Source organism: Hibiscus syriacus, unplaced genomic scaffold (assembly GCF_006381635.1).
Source record: "Hibiscus syriacus cultivar Baekdansim isolate YM2019G1 unplaced genomic scaffold, ASM638163v2 tig00111084_pilon, whole genome shotgun sequence".
NCBI lineage: Eukaryota > Viridiplantae > Streptophyta > Magnoliopsida > Malvales > Malvaceae > Hibiscus > Hibiscus syriacus.
This window is the reverse complement of record NW_024062975.1, coordinates 334,919-354,538: the sequence shown is the minus strand read 5'-3', so window position 1 is coordinate 354,538 and position 19,620 is coordinate 334,919. Positions and strand designations below refer to the sequence as shown.

General features: G+C 36.2%; 1 protein-coding gene and 1 pseudogene across 1 annotated transcript; one reads left to right on the top strand and one right to left on the bottom strand.

The window, feature by feature from the left end:
• Nucleotides 1-207: 207 nt before the first annotated feature.
• LOC120152071 lies at nt 208-2,470 on the bottom strand (annotated as a pseudogene).
• A 14,566-nt stretch (nt 2,471-17,036) lies between these two features.
• Nucleotides 17,037-19,561, top strand: LOC120152031 (sulfate transporter 3.1-like). The gene is made up of 7 exons (XM_039164331.1): nt 17,037-17,090; nt 17,943-18,224; nt 18,321-18,372; nt 18,790-18,928; nt 19,008-19,093; nt 19,165-19,252; nt 19,374-19,561. Exons 1-7 carry the CDS (start codon nt 17,037-17,039, stop codon nt 19,540-19,542), a joined length of 870 nt encoding a protein of 289 aa, XP_039020262.1. The 3' UTR covers nt 19,543-19,561.
• Nucleotides 19,562-19,620: the final 59 nt, after the last annotated feature.

Here is a 19,620-nt window from a genome sequence, read left to right as displayed (position 1 = left end):
TCACAATTTTCCGTATTTTTGACCTGATCATTTTCATTGTGGCCTTAAGCTAATAGATTGCAAACAATTACACATAAAAAGAATGCTGTCAAATTAACATACAAACATATATTAGTTGACACCATTGCAGAGTGCAAACAGAGCATTTATTAACTACTGAAAATGAAGAACGGCATTTCAATTATGCAGAAGAAAATACAATCGAGCTGGAAAATCAATGGCAGAAGGCAGTGTATAGAATAGGAGTGAGTTACTGCATAGTCTGCATTTGGAACATATTTGTGTGGGAACAGTAAAAGTAAATGCATGCGAATGTGAGAAAAAGTATGAGGTTTAAAGCTCTTGTAAAGATGCCTATATGATGAAAGCCTGAGCGCTACCAACATGAACATCCTATGTCCCTACAGAGGAAAGATATCTAATGAGCTAATCACTTATTAGATTGCAAACCACTGCCACCATAATACTGCTTTGTAGTTTCACGTGAGAATTCTGCAAATATCATCCCATCTTTCAATCGTGCTGAAAGTGGTGGAACTATCTTTTGAATTTCTAGAGTAAGTGCATTTTGGCCCTGATCAGAGAAGGTATTTTCCTCAGCTTGCTCCAATGGCTGAACACTTGGGTTGTAATGTTCCATTGGATAATCAGAGATTGAGAAAGTTTTACCCCAAGGTGGCTGTAAAAACTCCACAAAAGTTTCTCTGCTTAAGTTTGCCAACCTTGCTGGTCTCCGCACGCAATGAAGAGTCGATTGTAGCTTTCCTTTTGATAAGATATCTGCTGATTCACCAACCTGTACAATGAAGCTTTCAGGAGAGGACTTCACCATGAGGACTTTATTCTTGTTGGGATGAAAAACCTGCAAGTAAGAATGCCCGCTTGGTGAAGCACATTCTTGATCACTAGAAACAGAAACTTCACTGTTTTCTGCTGCTCGGTGTGAGGTGAGAAACATCGGATCAGTTAGAAGGGTGAAGATGCCAGTCATAATGCCACTGTTGCCATAGGTTGGCATGAATTTCACATGACCTAACTTCATTACCATTTGTTTCCAAGCTAGTACTTTTCGATAAAATTCTTTCCTTCTTCCGTGATTAAAACTCTTACTTGTTCCCTTCCTTTGATCAGCTTCTCTAAGAATAATTCTGTCTACCATTGAGTGGTAATGTACAGGCGCCCTTTTGCTGCTCATGATTCCAATAAACTTTCCTCAAGCTCATTGCGTCCAATGTGCCTATCACATATTCGAGCAAGACAGAGCCCAATTTCCATCATGCAAAATCCTAGTGCCTTGAACATATGCTCAAGATTATCAAATCCATCATCCTCAAAATCACCGATTCTATCCATATTTTCATTTTTGTGGCTTGGTTTTCTTTCAATGGATTCTAGACCTTGATCATACTTGAGCTGCATTGCGAAAGAGGAGACATTCCTATCTGGGTTTTTCAATGGAACATCACTCCCCAAGTTGTAGTCCTAAACATAGCTTAAACAAAGAAACAGGAATAATGAAAAACAACATACAAAGGATTAAAAGGAGAAAGAAGAAGAAATCGTATACAATCGAACACTTAAAGAGAGGACATGAAAACAATTACTCGTTTTTATCCTAATCGTAAGACATGGGACTTTTTTTTTTTTTTGAAGAGGTAAGACATGGGACTTGAATCACTAGCATGAGACCTTTTTTTGTAAGGTTTGCATGTCCTTGTCTGTGCAAGGGACTAAAGGGACATGATAGTTTTCTGATGATCCTAATTACAATACATGGGCTGGAAGTTCACATTCTCTCCCACACTAAGTATAACTTAAAAAAAATCAAAAAAATAATTAGTAGTTTATGGGTAAGATTCTACTCACGGAATTAGATTCAAACATCGGAACAGTTAAATTACTTTACATTAAAAAACGAGGAGCAGCTAAATCACTTTCCATTAAAAAAACAAGGATCTATAAAATATTTAAATCTAAAAATCGGAGGAGACCTCACTTTATTAACATTTAAACTAAAAAAAATCTAAAATGCTTGGTTATACTACAGTCGCTATCAATAATAAGAAGAGGGTAAAAAACAAAAGCACAAAATAATGAAGAGGAAAATTGAAGCAAATTACAGCTAAACATAAGACAGGGAATAAGATGGTTGTAGAAATTACTCTGAGTATACGTTGGCGGTCTTCGCGGCTAAGGAGAGCCAGCTTGCTAGCAAGAGGGAGTAGCTTTCGCCGGAGAAGTGAAGCGTGGGGAACGTTTGTAACAGCGAGGAGACCCGGGCCAAACGGGCCCAGGTTTTCCATTATCATTTTCTCCTGATAATGTGAACATGATAAGGACGACGATGACAGAAGCATGAGATCCGAGTACTCAATTTCGTAGAGCTGCAAAATGTTCGATCGTTCCATCTTCGGCAATTCGATGTGTCCCCGCGAAAGAAGCAGCCTAGTGTAATTGGCAGAATATATCGGCGCGTAACATGCTAGATCTTTGTCCCCCCAAAAAAGGCCTCAATGGTCAAGATCCAGGCCAAGGCCCAAAATCCCAATTATTTTCCAGATCCGGTATTTTGATACTCTTAAAAGTTAGTTTACTCTATGGAATTGGATATCATTTCAGTTCCGATTAATATTAATACAAATTGAAGAAAGAATAAGAGGTCCACGTAATTTAAAAAAAAATTAATATGGTTATCGTATTATTTTCTTTCTCAGTTTGGCTCTCTAACTTAGAAAACAAATATAATGTGATTTTTTGCTTATCATTTTTCGTCGTTGACTGTTACAGTATTGGAGTGTTAGTTTATCGTGCTGACATGGCGGTCCACAATATTATCATAGCAGTCTATTTGTCATGTTTGAGTTACCAATTTAGTCAATTTATCATGTCATTCATCATATTAATCTGCCACCCTAAACTATCATATTAGCACCGTAAATTATCACATCAACATCGTAATAATTAATGACAAGAAAACATTAGTCAAAGGATTACATTAGGTTTATTTTTAAGTTGAAAGATCACATTAAGAGAAAAATAATACGATGTAACATTGGGTTTTTTTCAAAATAAAAGGACCTTTCATACTTTTGACAAGAAAGAATGATGTTACCAAAATTTGAACACTGAATTTTTTAAGTCAATGTTACACGTAATATATATATGCCATTCTTGTGGTTAAGTTAACAACAACGGCTGAACATCAAATGATTTCAAGAGGATGATATTAGCAATATGGTTTTAATTCTTGAGAGGTTAATGTAAGTTCCAAATCGATATCAGGAATCTACCATGCTGTCTTCGAGTAGAAGACCTATCCTAATTTTACTTGTAATTTTGAAACTTGGGAAAGGAAAAGGGGCAACGTTAATTATGTAGTGGCATCAATGGGTGAGCAATATTTTTTTTTAGCGTTGGACTTGGGTCTCCTTGAAGCTCTTAGCCAACCATATGGCAGTTTCCCTGGGAGACACTTTCTCAGGACCAAATGGCTTCAAAAGGACCCCAAGTTCATCATACCTTTGTTGTTGCAAGAGCCTTGCACTAAACTCAAGCAGCCCCTCTAATGCCTCTGCTCGCTGCTGGTACGATGAAGTGTCGAACCGCCGCTTCTGTAACACCCCCAACCCGTACTCGACCCGGATACGAGTCCGAGGTGTCACATTGACTTTTCAAACTTTGACTCTTGACAAAATTCAAAGAAAATTTAAAACTTTCATTAAAGTAAAAGCAGTTTAGTTACATAATTTGACCACAATAACCAAAATCGATCAGAGCATATTTAACTCAATCAATTAGTACATGCCAACTATATTCAAAATAACAAAAATCATTTAACTCATCTATTTTCTGATCTGAAATCTTGTAAGGGAGATGCTGATCTGTATTGCTCCTCACAGCTTCTATATTCACTTTCGGTAACCTGCGGGTGAAACACTCACACGCTAAGTCGATGACTTAGTGAGGCATAAAGAAAACACATCTAATGGAATTCATACCCACTAATCATGCATGACTGTTTTATGCTATCAAATTATACAACTCATTTACATATACATCAACCTATATTCATGTATATTATGTAACAGATATCAAAACCCCTATCACACATATATCATATCATGCAATTCATATCACACATCATATACATATATCACATATATTGTTCTCATATCACCAACCTGTTTATCCTTACTAATTCCCTTGTCATTACTTCAATTTCGTCATATGAGCATATAATGAATATAAAAATATTATATATATTTTAATATGCCACAATACGTTACTAATTTCTATAATCATATAATACATAAACGCATAGCATCTCATATCACCATGACATATATGCACTTCTACCATGTCACGAGAAATACACATCATTATATCAATTTATGTTCTCTTTTCAAAGCCCATGTACACATGTGAGAACTATAGATATGTGAGTCTATAGAGGTTGTGCACTATGCTGTCACCACAGCTCGTATAATTGCACCGAAGTGCCACGTAGAATTGCACCGGAGTGCCACGTAGAATTGCACCGTAGTGCCATATAATAATGTCCATAAGGACCACATATCATTCCTTAATAATCATATACATATACTAGGGATCAAGTTGCGTCTCACCAGACTTCACACATGTTCCAAAGAATACATATATGTCCCGAAGGACCACATATCATTCCTTAAGAATCATATACATATGCCAAGGATCAAGTATGTGTCTCACCAGACTTCACACATGTTCCAAAGAATACATATATGTCCCGAAGGACCACATATCATTCCTTAAGAATCATATACATATGCCAAGGATCAAGTATGTGTCTCACCAGACTTCACACATGTTCCAAAGAATACATATATGTCCTGAAGGACCACATAGACCCTCGACTCTTGGCATGCCAACTATACCCCTAGCTCTCATGACACATAACATGGGCATTAATATTTATGTTAACATACATTCACATATACACATAGTCATGTAGTTCTTTCACATAGCTCATCGTCATATAAATCACAAATCCCATATACATATAAACACATGGTTCACTTACGCGTAGAACATTTTCATATAATCACATAGTCATATAATATTTCATATAACATATATCCAAAGTGCATATAATCACATATCATATCATATAGCTTAGATCATTTCTCAGATATTCATATAAACATACATATCATATCTTGTTCACATATGATCATATATGCTTCATATAACACATAGAAACCCCTAGAACACTTTCTCATAGCTTATATCAATTTTCAGAGTCCTTTCATATTACCTGATGACATATATCATATAGATATATAATAACTGATATCATATTATCTACCTTATGCTCCATTTCTTTGTATTCCCTTAGATTATAAATTATGTCGTATTTCTAAACATATATCATTTAATAGTATTTTTATTTAGGTACTAATTTAATCTCTTTACTTAATTCAATTTCATATATTCATTATAATCTTTTCATATAGCTCCATTATACTAATTCTCATAATAAATCATACCACTATGTACTTGTCCAACTCATGTTTCCATTATGCATATACTGTTACCCATGTTTACCTAGTTCATATCACTTCTCATAAACTCACTTTCATCATATTTTCCTATTATTACATATTTTATCTCATAACCATGTATTCACATAGTCTTATATTTCATTATCATATTACTTATATTTGTTCTCCTATGACTCTTTATAAACATCTATTTCTATTTCCCAACATCTCTCGACTTATCTTCTATATTCCTATAATTTCATAACTTATTTTATATTCTCTTAATAACACTTAATAGTGTTTTTACATAAACCACATGGGACATACAAAACATATCAATTTAGATAATCAAACATATATACACTCATATTCAACTCATGCCTTTAATCATGAATTCATATGTAACACTTCAGGAAATAGACCCATCACAAGTCTTATTCCCATCACACACCATATACTATTGAATATGCACTCACCTGGTCTCACTAGTCAATCTCAATCTCTAATCTTTCCCCTGATCGATCTTACTTGCCAAATGTTCCAGAATTGCCTTATGCTCAGAATCTACAAAAATGTACATTTTAAGGAAATTATTAGATACCTACACCTTGTAGTTGGATACTATTAACTTAAACGAACTTATTAAACCCATATTTTTAATTTTCCTTTAAGGGGTATCGATACCCTTATGACATTCTGGAATTCTGCTCGTTTGAGAGGGTATTGATACCCCTTTGAATGGGTACCGATTCTGTAACACCCCCAACCCGTATACCAACCCGGATACGAGTCAGAGATATTACATTGACTTTTAAAACACAACACATTACAAATAATAGTAAAATACTTGAACTTATATTACGAAAATACAATAATATACATATGGTACTATAAGTTTACCAAAATATTCAGAGCATACACAACTTAACTTTTTAATTACATGCCAACATCCATTTTCTTAACAAAATGACCTACTGATTAAGTTGCTTCTGATCTGATAGTTGCAGGAGTAATGTTGTCCAGCTGCTTAACCTCGATCGTCTACTTTATCGGATCCTACGTGTGAAACACTCACACGCTAAGTCATCGACTTAGTGAGGCAATAATATAATAATAATATCAATAAACATAAAGTAATTGCCAAAATGAGATGGGTTGCAATAATAAGATGTATATAAACAATGCAATAACCAAAACCATGTTTCTTACACATATACTTATCAAATTCACATTCATAAGTTCGCCTTAGTAAGTTCATTAGCCCATGGTACCATACAGAGAACCTAAGGTATGTGAGTATTGTGAGGTTGTGCACTATGTTGTCACCACAGCTCATATAATTGCACCTTAGTGCCATGTAGAATTGCACCGGAGTGCCGCGTAGAATTGCACCGTAGTGCCATATAATAATGTCCATAAGGACCACATATCATTCCTTAAGAATCATATACATATACCAAGGATCAAGTATGTGTCTCACCAGACCTCACACATGTTCCAAAGAATACATATATGTCCCGAATGACCACATATCATTCCTTACCAATGATCAAGTATGTGTCTCACCAGACCTCACACATGTTCCAAATAATACATATATGTCCCGAAGGACCACATAGACCCTCTACCTTTGGCATGCCAACTATACTTATAGTTCTCATTTACATAACATGGGCTTTCACAATTTATCTAACTCATATCACGTAGACATATTATATAACTTTTCTTTCATATTCATGTCCCATAATGCATATGGTATGGATTCATGTCATATATCATCATATGAACTACGATCATGTATCAAAATATTGAATCTAGACTTATCATAAGTCTAGAACTGAATAAAATACATATTCATGATATGCATATGCACTCACCTAGATTTCTTTGTCTTTCCCTCGATTGATCCTACTTGTCGATGGTTCCGGAACTCGATTAGGCTTAATATCTACATAAGCATAATTTTCAAGATGATTATCAGATGCCTAAGTCTTGAAATTAATCTTTAATAGCCTACCAATTTAAGGGATTAATAGTTTAGTTTTTCTTCTTTCTTCTTCTTTTTTTTATATGGGGGAATCGGTTCCCCCCATGGGGGTATCGATTCCCCTCTAGCATTCTGGAAATTCATATTCGTTGAGGGGATATCGATTCCCCTTGAATGGGTACCGATTCCCCTAGCCTAGAAATCATATTTTGAGCTCGAAAATCATCTCATTTCAGCTCAAACCTTCATATTTTACTCCCTTTAATACTCTTAACTTTCATACACTTACTTAAACTAATTATTATCCATTCAATACCTCTAAAACTAAAAAAAACTAATCCTCCATATAGAATTTAAGAATCTTACTCAAATTCCAACTTGTTCTAATTTTAATTCTGTCACCTCATACTTCTTAATTAGCTTGATGACAAGTCAAATCCAGCTTCTAATTCTTATTATGACCTTTAATCTAAGATTTCATTCAATGGCTCCCAACCTTTAATCTCCCTTAACTTACAATTCTTTGAGTTCTAGGATCCTTGTTTCTCTCCATCATATTTCCTAAATCTTCATTAACCAAACCCATGTTTAACTCATAAGAATTAATCCAAAAGAAGATAACTCACCTTTGCTTGCAAGCTTCACGGTTGGAGAAGAAGAAGAAGAAGAGAAATGTCTGGAACCTTGTTTATCTCAAATGCTTTCCACGTGATTTATAAAATCACCTTAAGGAATATTAATTATTACTCTTACTAAAATACTCTTTTTCCCTCTTAATTTTCCTTCTTTATAATTCAATCCTACACCAAATAACTCAAATAGGTCATTGAACTCTTCCATCATTTTACTTAAATCACCAAATGCTGAAACTTTACAAATTAATCACTAACCCGGCATGGAGGATGTTACAAATCTCCCTCCCTTAAGAAAATTCATCCTCAAATTTTTAATAAGAAAAGAGATGGGGATACTGATTCCTCATATCCTCCTCACGCTCCCATGTTTATTCCTCTACTTTGTGATTCTTCCATAAAACTTTAACCAATGGAATAGTCTTGTTCCTCAATTGCTTAACCTCATGAGCTAAAATTTGAATTGGTTCTTCCTCATAAGTCATATCCGGTTGTACCTCGATCTCTTCTGGATTTACGATATGGGAGGGATCCGATCGATATCTTCGAAGCATTGAGACATGAAATACATTGTGAATCTTTTCCATTTCTGGTGATAAAGTCAATTGGTATGCTACGGGTCCCACCCTTTTTACAATCTCATATGGTCCAATAAACCGAGGACTTAACTTTCCTTTCCGACCAAACCTCAACACATTCTTCCATGGAGATACCTTTAAAAACACTTTATCCCCAACTTCAAATTCAATCTCCTTTCTTTTAAGATCAGAATAGGATTTTTGCCGATCAGAGGCCACTTTGAGGTTATGCTGAATTTCTCGAACTTTCTGTTCTACATCTTGAATTAATTCCGGACCAAGAACACTTCGATCTTTGAGTTCATACCAATTTAATGGAGTACGACATTTTCTTCCATATAATGCTTCATATGGGGCTATCTTTATGCTAGACTGATAACTATTATTGTAAGCGAACTCTGCCAGCGGTAAATACTTTTCCCATGATCCTTTGAATTCCATTACGCATGCTCTCAACATATCTTCCAATATCTGAATAGTTCTCTCTGATTTCACATCAGTCTGAGGATGAAAAGCCGTACTAAAGTTTAAACGAGTCCCCAACGCTCCATGCAAAAATTTCCAGAATCTAGAAGTGAATCGAGGGTCTCGATCAGAGACTATGGAAACAGGCACTCCATGCAATCTAATAACTTCTCTAATATACAGCTCTGTATACTTTTCCATGGAGAAATCCGTTCTAACCGGAAGGAAATGCGCTGACTTAGTTAATCGATCAACAATTACCCAGATTGATTCTCTTTTGTTCGGAGTCAAGGGTAACCCCGAAACAAAATCCATCATAACATTTTCCCATTTCCATTGAGGAATGAAAAGCGGTTGCAATAATCCTGATGGAACTTGATGCTCGGCTTTGACTTGTTGACATATCAAACACTTAGAAACAAATTTGGTGATGCTTCGTTTCATCCCTGACCACCAAAATCGATCCTTCAAATCCATATACATCTTGGTTCCACCCGGGTGCATCGTTAACGGACTGCAATGAGCCTCTGTTAATATTTCTTTCTTCAAGTCGTCATTGTCGGGTATTACAATTCTTCCTTTACAATATAGATTTCCATCTGACTTAATCTCAAAGTCTTTAATCTCTTTGTTCTTTACTTGCTCAATTCTTTTCAAACACACTTCATCTTTACTTTGCAATTCTCCTATTCGTTCCAACCATGCTGGTTTAAGGGTTAATTCTGCACAAAGACCACCGTCTCCCGTTAAAGATAATCTTGCATCCATAGCTCGTAAAGCTGCAAACGTCTTTCTACTCAGAGCATCTGCTACCACATTAGCCTTTCCGGGATGATAGTCAATTATCACATCATAATCTTTTAAGAACTCTACCCATCTACGTTGCCTCAAATTCAACTCTTTTTGAGTCATCAGGTACTTCAGGCTCTTATGATCCGTATATAAGTAACAACGCTCCCCATAAAGATAATGACGCCAAATCCTGAGAGCGAATACTACAGCAACCATTTCTAAATCATGAGTGGGGTAATTCTTTTCATGTGGTTTCAACTGTCTTGATGCATACGCTACCACCCTTCCTTCTTGCATTAATACACACCCCAACCCGTTATGGGATGCGTCACTGTATACTACAAAATTCTTGCCAGATTCCGGTTGAACCAATATCGGAGTTTCCGTCAGAATTCTCTTTAAAGCTTCGAAACTTTCTTGACATTCAGAAGTCCAAACAAATGGTACGTTCTTTCTCATTAACTTTGTTAGAGGCAGCACAATCATCGAAAAATTCTTAACGAATCTTCGATAGTAACCGGCAAGTCCAAGAAAACTCCGAACTTCAGACACATTCTTAGGAACTTCCCAATCCATTATAGCTTTAACCTTCTGAGGGTCTACTCTAATCCCAACTGCCGAGATCACATGCCCCAAGAAAATTACTTCGTTTAGCCAAAATTCACATTTAGACAATTTCGCATAGAGATTTTTATCCCTGAGAATTTACAAAACTAGCCTCAGATGTGTGATGTGCTCTTCAATGGACTTCGAGTAAACCAGTATGTCATCAATAAAGACAACAACAAACTGGTCCAGATAGGGCTGAAAAATCATGTTCATGAGATCCATGAAAGCAGCTGGTGCATTCGTTACTCCGAATGACATTACGATGAATTCATAATGACCATATCTCGTTCTGAAAGCCGTCTTCGGAATATCTTTCTCCTGGATCTTCAATTGATGATAACCCGAACGTAGATCGATCTTCGAAAATACCGAAGCTCCTTTTAGTTGATCAAACAAGTCATCAATGCGCGAAAATGGATACTTGTTCTTGATGGTCACCTTATTAAGCTATCGATAATCAATACAGAGACGCATTGATCCATCTTTCTTCTTAATAAATAACACCGGAGCTCCCCAAGGTGACACACTTGGTCGAATAAATCATTTTTCTAACAACTCTTGCAATTGATTCTTTAACTCTTGCAATTCTTTCGGAGCCATCCGATAAGGTGCCATTGCAATTGGAGCGGTTCCTGGCATTACTTCAATTTGAAATTCTACCTCTCTATCCGGAGGTAATCCTGGCAACTCAGCCGGGAAAACTTCAGGGAATTCTTGAACAATTGGAATCTCCTTTAGCCCTTTCTCTATAGCTCTTAAATCTATTACATTTGTAAGAAATCCTCGAAATCCCTGTAGCAATAGCTTCTTAGCTGACATTACTGACATTACATTTGCTAAAGGATTAAACTTTTCACTGCTCACACTTATCTCTGTTCCTTCTGGACTTTTCAGGGTTACTTTTTTCAATATGCAATTAACATCTCCATAGTAACGGAACAACCAATCCATTCCCAGAATCACTTCAAACTCGTCAAAGGGTAATTCCATCAGATTAGCAGGGAATTCAATTCCCTGAACCTTTATGGGACACCCCTTACAGACTTTATTCACCCGGGCACTATGGCCTAACGGAGTTGTTACTATAATCTCATTACTCGTAGCTTCTAAGGGAATCCTCAACTCCTTTACTAACTTACTTGTAATATAAGAATAATTAGAACCCAGATCAATCAGTACCAATACTAATTTATCATACAACTGAAAAGTATATGCTATAATATCAAGGTCATCACTTGTCTTTAGATTGTACACCTGTGCGGTTGATCGAACTTCAGGTTGAGCAGAGAATTCAGACGGGTTCCTTCCTCTGCCTCTTCCTCGTCCTCTTTGTGAGGAAGAACAAACTCTTTCAGATGGTGCAGGCTCACCAACAATCAATGGAGAATCCCGGATAAAATGTCCGGCATCTCCGCATCGAAAACAAGTCCCAACAGCCATCCGACAAGCCCCAGAATGGTTTTTCCCACAGTGCTGGCACTGTCTCACTTGACTCGGAGTAGATCTCCCAGCACCAGATCCAACTGACTGCGTCTGTCTAGGTCTTGCCTGACTTGCTCCCCTAGCAGACGATGCAACTGATTCTGATCTAGCTTGTGATCGAAATCCCGAGTTTCTTCCCCTTTTTGATGGTACTGAGCTAGAAGAAGCACCCGTTCTCTTTGATGTTGAACTCTAAAATCCCCGAATCTCTCATTCTGAGCTCTTTCAAGAGCCTTGGCGCGATTGATTTCCTCTTGGAACGAGGACAAATTCAACACTATCAGCATCTCTTTCAATCTAGGACGTAAGCCCTCCACGAACCATTCGCAAGCCTCTTTTTCGGTAGGCACAAGCTCGGATGCAAACCTACTCAGCTTGTTGAACTCACATTCATACTCATATACAGAGCGGTTCATCTGTTTCAAATTCAAAAACTCCTGCTTCATTTGTCGAATGAATTGTTCTCCTATGTACTTGTTTTTGAATTCATCTAAGAACAAAGACCAAGTCAACTGGTCACTGGGCATCCTTATGGTGACATTCGTCCACCATATCCTCGCCTGACCCCTCAATAAAGATACAGCTCCATCTAACTTCTCCACTTCAGAACAGTGGAGACAATCTAACATGATTTTCAAATCATTCAACCAAAGATCCGCTGACACTGGACCTTCCTCAGCTTCTCCCTTAAATTCAGGAGCTCCTAAGCCTCTCAACTCTTTTGCTACATTTATTCTTTGAGTTGTGGAGCAGAAGGTTGAAGACGCGTCAGAATAGCATCTAACGTTCTGAAGAACGTATCTTGATCTTGCACAGGCACTCCTTGAGATGCCTGTTCTTCACCTTGCCTGGCCAGGGCAGGTGAATTACTGCTTTCAGCATGCCTATCTTCTCCCGCTTCACTTCGGGAGCTATTATGTCCGGACATCTAATAAGAATAAACACATTGTTCTATTAGCAAAACATCATACTCATACTATACCAGATCAGAAGTTCTCACTATTTGTTGGCATGTATTCCATTTAAAGACTCTATAGACTCTGATTTATGCCTAGAATCGGCTAAACCATAGCTCTGATACCATTAAATGTAACACCCTCAACCCGTATACCAACCTGGATACGAGTCAGAGATATTACATTGACTTTTAAAACACAACACATTACAAATAAAAGTAAAATACTTGAACTTATATTACGAAAATACAATAATATACATATGGTACTATAAGTTTACCAAAATATTCAGAGCATACACAACTTAACTTTTTAATTACATGCCAACATCCATTTTCTTAACAAAATGACCTACTGATTAAGTTGCTTCTGATCTGATAGTTGCAGGAGTAATGTTGTCCAGCTGCTTAACCTCGATCGTCTACTTTATCGGATCCTACGTGTGAAACACTCACACGCTAAGTCATCGACTTAGTGAGGCAATAATATAATAATAATATCAATAAACATAAAGTAATTGCCAAAATGAGATGGGTTGCAATAATAAGATGTATGTAAACAATGCAATAACCAAAACCATGTTTCTTACATATATACTTATCAAATTCACATTCATAAGTTCGCCTTAGTAAGTTCATTAGCCCATGGTACCATACAGAGAACCTAAGGTATGTGAGTATTGTGAGGTTGTGCACTATGCTGTCACCACAGCTCATATAATTGCACCTTAGTGCCACGTAGAATTGCACCGGAGTGCCGCGTAGAATTGCACCGTAGTGCCATATAATAATGTCCATAAGGACCACATATCATTCCTTAAGAATCATATACATATACCAAGGATCAAGTATGTGTCTCACCAGACCTCACACATGTTCCAAAGAATACATATATGTCCCGAATGACCACATATCATTCCTTAAGAATCATATACATATACCAAGGATCAAGTATGTGTCTCACCAGACCTCACACATGTTCCAAAGAATACATATATATCCCGAAGGACCACATAGACCCTCTATCATTGGCATGCCAACTATACCTATAGTTCTCATTTACATAACATGGGCTTTCACAATTTATCTAACTCATATCACGTAGACATATTATTTCCATACCTTTATCATATAACTCATATAACTTTTCTTTCATATTCATGTCCCATAATGCATATGGTATGGATTCATGTCATATATCATCATATGAACTATGATCATGTATCAAAATATTGAATCTAGACTTATCACAAGTCTAGAACTGAATAAAATACATATTCATGCTATGCATATGCACTCACCTAGACTTCTTTGTCTTTCCCTCGATTGATCCTACTTGTCGATGGTTCCGGAACTCGATTAGGCTCAATATCTACATAAGCATAATTTTCAAGATGATTATCAGATGCCTAAGTCTTGAAATTAATCTTTAATAGCCTACCAATTTAAGGGATTAATAGTTTAGTCTTTCTTCTTCTTCTTTTTTATATGGGGGAATCGGTTCCCCCCTGGGGGTATCGATTCCCCTCTAGCATTCTGGAAATTCATATTCGTTGAGGGGATATCGATTCCCCTTGAATGGGTACCGATTCCCCTAGCCTAGAAATCTTATTTTGAGCTCGAAAATCATCTCATTTCAGCTCAAACCTTCATATTTTACTCCCTTTAATACTCTTAACTTTCATACACTTACTTAAACTAATTATTATCCATTCAATACCTCTAAAACTAAAAAAAACTAATCCTCCATATAGAATTTAAGAATCTTACTCAAATTCCAACTTGTTCTAATTTTAATTATATCACCTCATACTTCTTAATTAGCTTGATGACAAGTCAAATCCAGCTTCTAATTCTTATTATGACCTTTAATCTAAGATTTCATTCAATGGCTCCCAACCTTTAATCTCCCTTAACTTACAATTCTTTGAGTTCTAGGATCCTTGTTTCTCTCCATCATATTTCCTAAATCTTCATTAACCAAACCCATGCTTAACTCATAAGAATTAATCCAAAAGAAGACAACTCACCTTTGCTTGCAAGCTTCATGGTTGGAGAAGAAGAAGAAGAAGAGAAATGTCTGGAACCTTGTTTATCTCAAATGCTTTCCACGTGATTTATAAAATCACCTTAAGGAATATTAATTATTACTCTTACTAAAATACTCTTTTGCCCTCTTAATTTTCCTTCTTTATAATTCAATCCTACACCAAATAACTCAAAGGTCATTGAACTCTTCCATCATTTTACTTAAATCACCAAATGCTGAAACTTTACAAATTAATCACTAACCCGGCATGGAGGATGTTACAGATTCCCCCTAACCCAGAAATCATTTTCAGCACGAAAATTACTTCATTTCCTCTCAAACATTTCATATATCATCCCCTTTATTATTCTTAACTTACATATACATGCTTAAACTCATTATTACTCATTCAATACATCTTTAACTTCAAAATCTAATTCTCTACATAGAATTCAAGAATCACACTAATTTTTCTTCTTGTTCTAAATTCAATTCCATCACTTCATATCTCTTAATTCAACCATTGACAAGTCAAATTTATCTTCCAATTTGAGTAAAGAACTCTATTCCAGAATTTCATTCAAAAACTCGTAATCTTTAATCTCTCCTAATTCCACCATCCTTTGCTTTTAAGATGATTTAAGCTTTCCTAAAGCTTAATTATCATCCAATAATCATAACCAAATCCTAAATTCAGCTAAATATCAACTAACAAGAGATCTTACCTTTGCTTATGGCTTCACGGTGGAAAAGGAGAGAACAAAGAAGAAAAGTCTGAAACTCTCTCATATTTTTCCACGTTTTATAATACTCAAAAAGGGAAGATAAAAATCTTTCCCAAGAAAAGATCATTTTGCCCCTTTAGTTCATCCATCATTGTTATTTAATCCAATATTAAAATTCTTACTTAACTCCCGAGACTTTTAATTTATTTCTAAATTGATCACAAAACTTTCAAAATTTGCAATTAGTCACTAACCCTGACTTGGGATGTTACAGCTTCCGTGACTCAAAAGATGAAAGATTTGATACAACAACACAGTTATGCTCCAAGCTGACTTCAAGGCTCTGATCGCTGACATTCGATGTGCTGACAACTTTGTCCAGAACCTGAACTGTACACTTGTCCTTCGTGATAGAACGGTCAGCACTGTCGATTGATGAATAAGAGCACTTGGCCGACGTTGATGAGGTTCCACGCATTCGATAAAACCAGATCAATAGAAGAAGCTAAAGGGAACTCTGCAATTTTGTCAATTCGTGGGGCATTGACACAGATATCTGGGGAGTTCTTTCTGGGAAGCGAACCAACATTGCCTCTAGAAGGGGCTGCAGTCCTTGTGGCAGTGGAAGAGATACTCTGCGCGATGAGTAGGATGATTTACTTGATGACGTTTGTGATACTGGAACCTGCACATATTAACAGGCTAAGTACGCAAATACACTTGTAAATTAATTGAAAGATTATATTTCTCAGTTCCCAGAAATTTTCCATATCCAACACACAGGGAAACGGCCAGGATTGTCAACTTGTACAAATTCACCATTGCTCAGTTTCCAAAACTCTTACTAGATTTTAAGCAGTCATAATCAAGAAAATCCTACCACAACCAAAAAAATAATGCTGTAGTTCAAGGATTTATGGACAAATATGTAACTTACCAAATCATGTTTTTGACCAATCTTAGATATCATTGCTGTTGTTACGTGCTTCCTAGGAGTTACGGACACTTCCGCTGTCAACAGTACGAAACTTTGTTGTTGTTGACCAGTCCATCGCAATCTCTTCATTGTCAATAGCAGGAGAAAATCCTGTGAACTTTTTGTACAAATAACTGGGAATTTCTTGCTCTCTTTGAATAAAACGTAAGGAGTCATGTTCGGTTTCAGATACGCTAGGGTTCAAGGCTCTGTCATTGCTGAATGACCGCCTTCTGCCTATGTCACCAAGACCCACACTATCTTGCTCCATTAATCTATTTTTCTTCATGAAGCTGTTGCACCTAGGGCCATTCAAGAGGTCCTTTAGTTTAGAGAAAAAAGTAATTTAAGGGCATAAATTAGGCACGACTATATTTGAATCGAGAAAGCTATGTACCTCAAAAGGATGTCCGACATAAATAACATGTTGCATGCATTCTTTTCTTTTTTCGAAATTTGAACTCTGAGTTCTAAATTGTTAGGCCACAAGTACAAATCTTCAAGAGAACACTAAATGTTCTTCAAAGATATTGTTGATTCAAGCAAGATTTTTAAATTTCTTTACTCGCAAGTGACAAAGCAATTGCTCAGTATCGCTAGCTACTTGAAAGAAATATCTGTCAAGCCTAATCTCCATTATTTATAACTTGACCTACTGCCAAAAGAAAAATACAAGTATTAATAAGTCCAAGCACTACCCATTCTTTTAAAACTGTATGAAACCCGCACGATATGTCTGATACTCACAGATGAAGCAAGATCATCAGAGGTCAACATTTTAGCAAGACCAATATCGCCTGCATTGGCGAACGTCTTAGTTGATACTCACTAATTTTAAAGTACAGACTTACAGAGCGATAGAGACAGAAGTGCATTTTAACTTAAATAATAATCGTTATTAACTATTTGAAGTAATTAATGTCATTATAGAAGAAAATAAGTCAAAATAAAATGCCTAAATCTCAAATTTGAGAGTGATAAAAGGACTGATATCATAATTTAACCATAATAAATAATGACTAGGTAGCTTTACTAAAAAGAAAAGATCATTGTAAGTCAAATGATGTTTTTGTTAAACAAATATAAATTTGCATTTTTTTTGTTGGAAAAAGTACAGTCACGTAGAGTTAGGGTAAGATACTAAAATGGTAAAAAGGTGACATATTCTGCATTTTTATATAGGGTAAATTAAGCGTTTAATATCTTGTTGGCACTTCAATGCCGGATGCAAAACGGCAATGTCCAACGTTATCATGGCCGTTGTGGTCATGTTCACGTTTCTGTTCCTAGCACCGTTGTTCTACTACACTCCCCTCGTGGTGTTGTCGGCGATCATAGTTTCCGCAATGCTTGGCCTCGTCGACTATGATGCCGCTGTTCATCTTTGGAACGTCGATAAATTCGATTTCCCCGTGTGTATGGTCGCGTATGTTGGCGTCGTTTTCTCGAGCGTCGAGGTTGGCTTAGTCGTAGCGGTATGATCACATAAATATCAACCAAGCACGGCTTAAATAACATTGTTCTTTTCATCCTCACCCCAACGAATGTTTTTTTCTTATATGAAAATGCAGGTTGTGATTTCTGTGCTGAGATTGCTGCTGTTTGTTGCAAGGCCGAAGACATTACGGAACCAGAACTAAATATTGACAGGGCTAAAATGTTGGATTATTCTTTCATGAGTTCGAGCACTGTTAATGTAGGGGTATGAGCATTCATTATTAAATAGTTGAGTTTTTGTACATATATTACTTTGTATTCATGCTAGATTTATAAAAAAAAAACTCAAAATTCATAAGATAACACTTAATTTGTGTAATATTAAAACTTACAATGACCTAAATTATTATTAGATCAAAACTTTCGAGAACATGGGGTTATCCTTCTTTAGTTCGGTCCTACTTGATTAAATATTTAATAAAATTTTATATTTTTTAATTTAAATATTTATTTTTACATGAACCAAAATATTATTAGAACAAAATTATATAAAATATACAAATTTAACAGGCTGGAGCTCCTTTGGGCCTCACTATGCTCCGCCCCTACTGGGAAACTTTCCGAATTCGACGATCTATAGAAACGTCGAGCAATATCTGAATACAAACAATGTTCATGGTGTTCTCGTACTCAAGATCGATGCTCCAATTTACTTTGCCAACTCAAGTTACTTAAGAGAAAGGTACTAGAATTTCATTGCTCAATTATCAGACTAACTACATAGGATCCGATCGAATTGAACTCATGTCTGATCTTATCAGGATAATACGATGGATCGATGACGAAGAAGACAAGCTCAAATCAACAGGGAAAACCAGCTTACATTATGTCATACTCGATATGGCCGGTGAGTGATGACTACAGCAACAGTCAATTTAATTACAGTTCCGACAAGGATTACATCTTTTTGTTTCACAGCTGTTGGTAACATTGACACCAGTGGAATAAGCATGCTTGAAGAGGTCAAGCAAACTACTGACAGAAGGGAGATTAAGGTATTTTTTCCGTACAATACTACTTTGAATGTATTCTATCACTGGAAAACATATTCTGATTTTCGTGTGTGTGTGTGTGTGTCTATATATATATATATATATATATATATATATATATATTGTTTTAGATAGTATGGCCAACCCTGGAGCCGAAGTGATGAATAAGCTCAACAAGTCCAAGTTCCTGGAAAAAATAGGTCAAGAATGGGTATATTTGACAGTAGGAGAAGCTGTTGAAGCCTGCAATTACAAACTTCATACGTGCAAACCAGCAGAATCGCAGCCATGGAACAATGTCTAAGTTAACTGGTAATCTTTATGCAACCGAGCGTTTAGGCATTGCTGAATCAACAGGAAATTAACCAAATTTAAAAGCTTA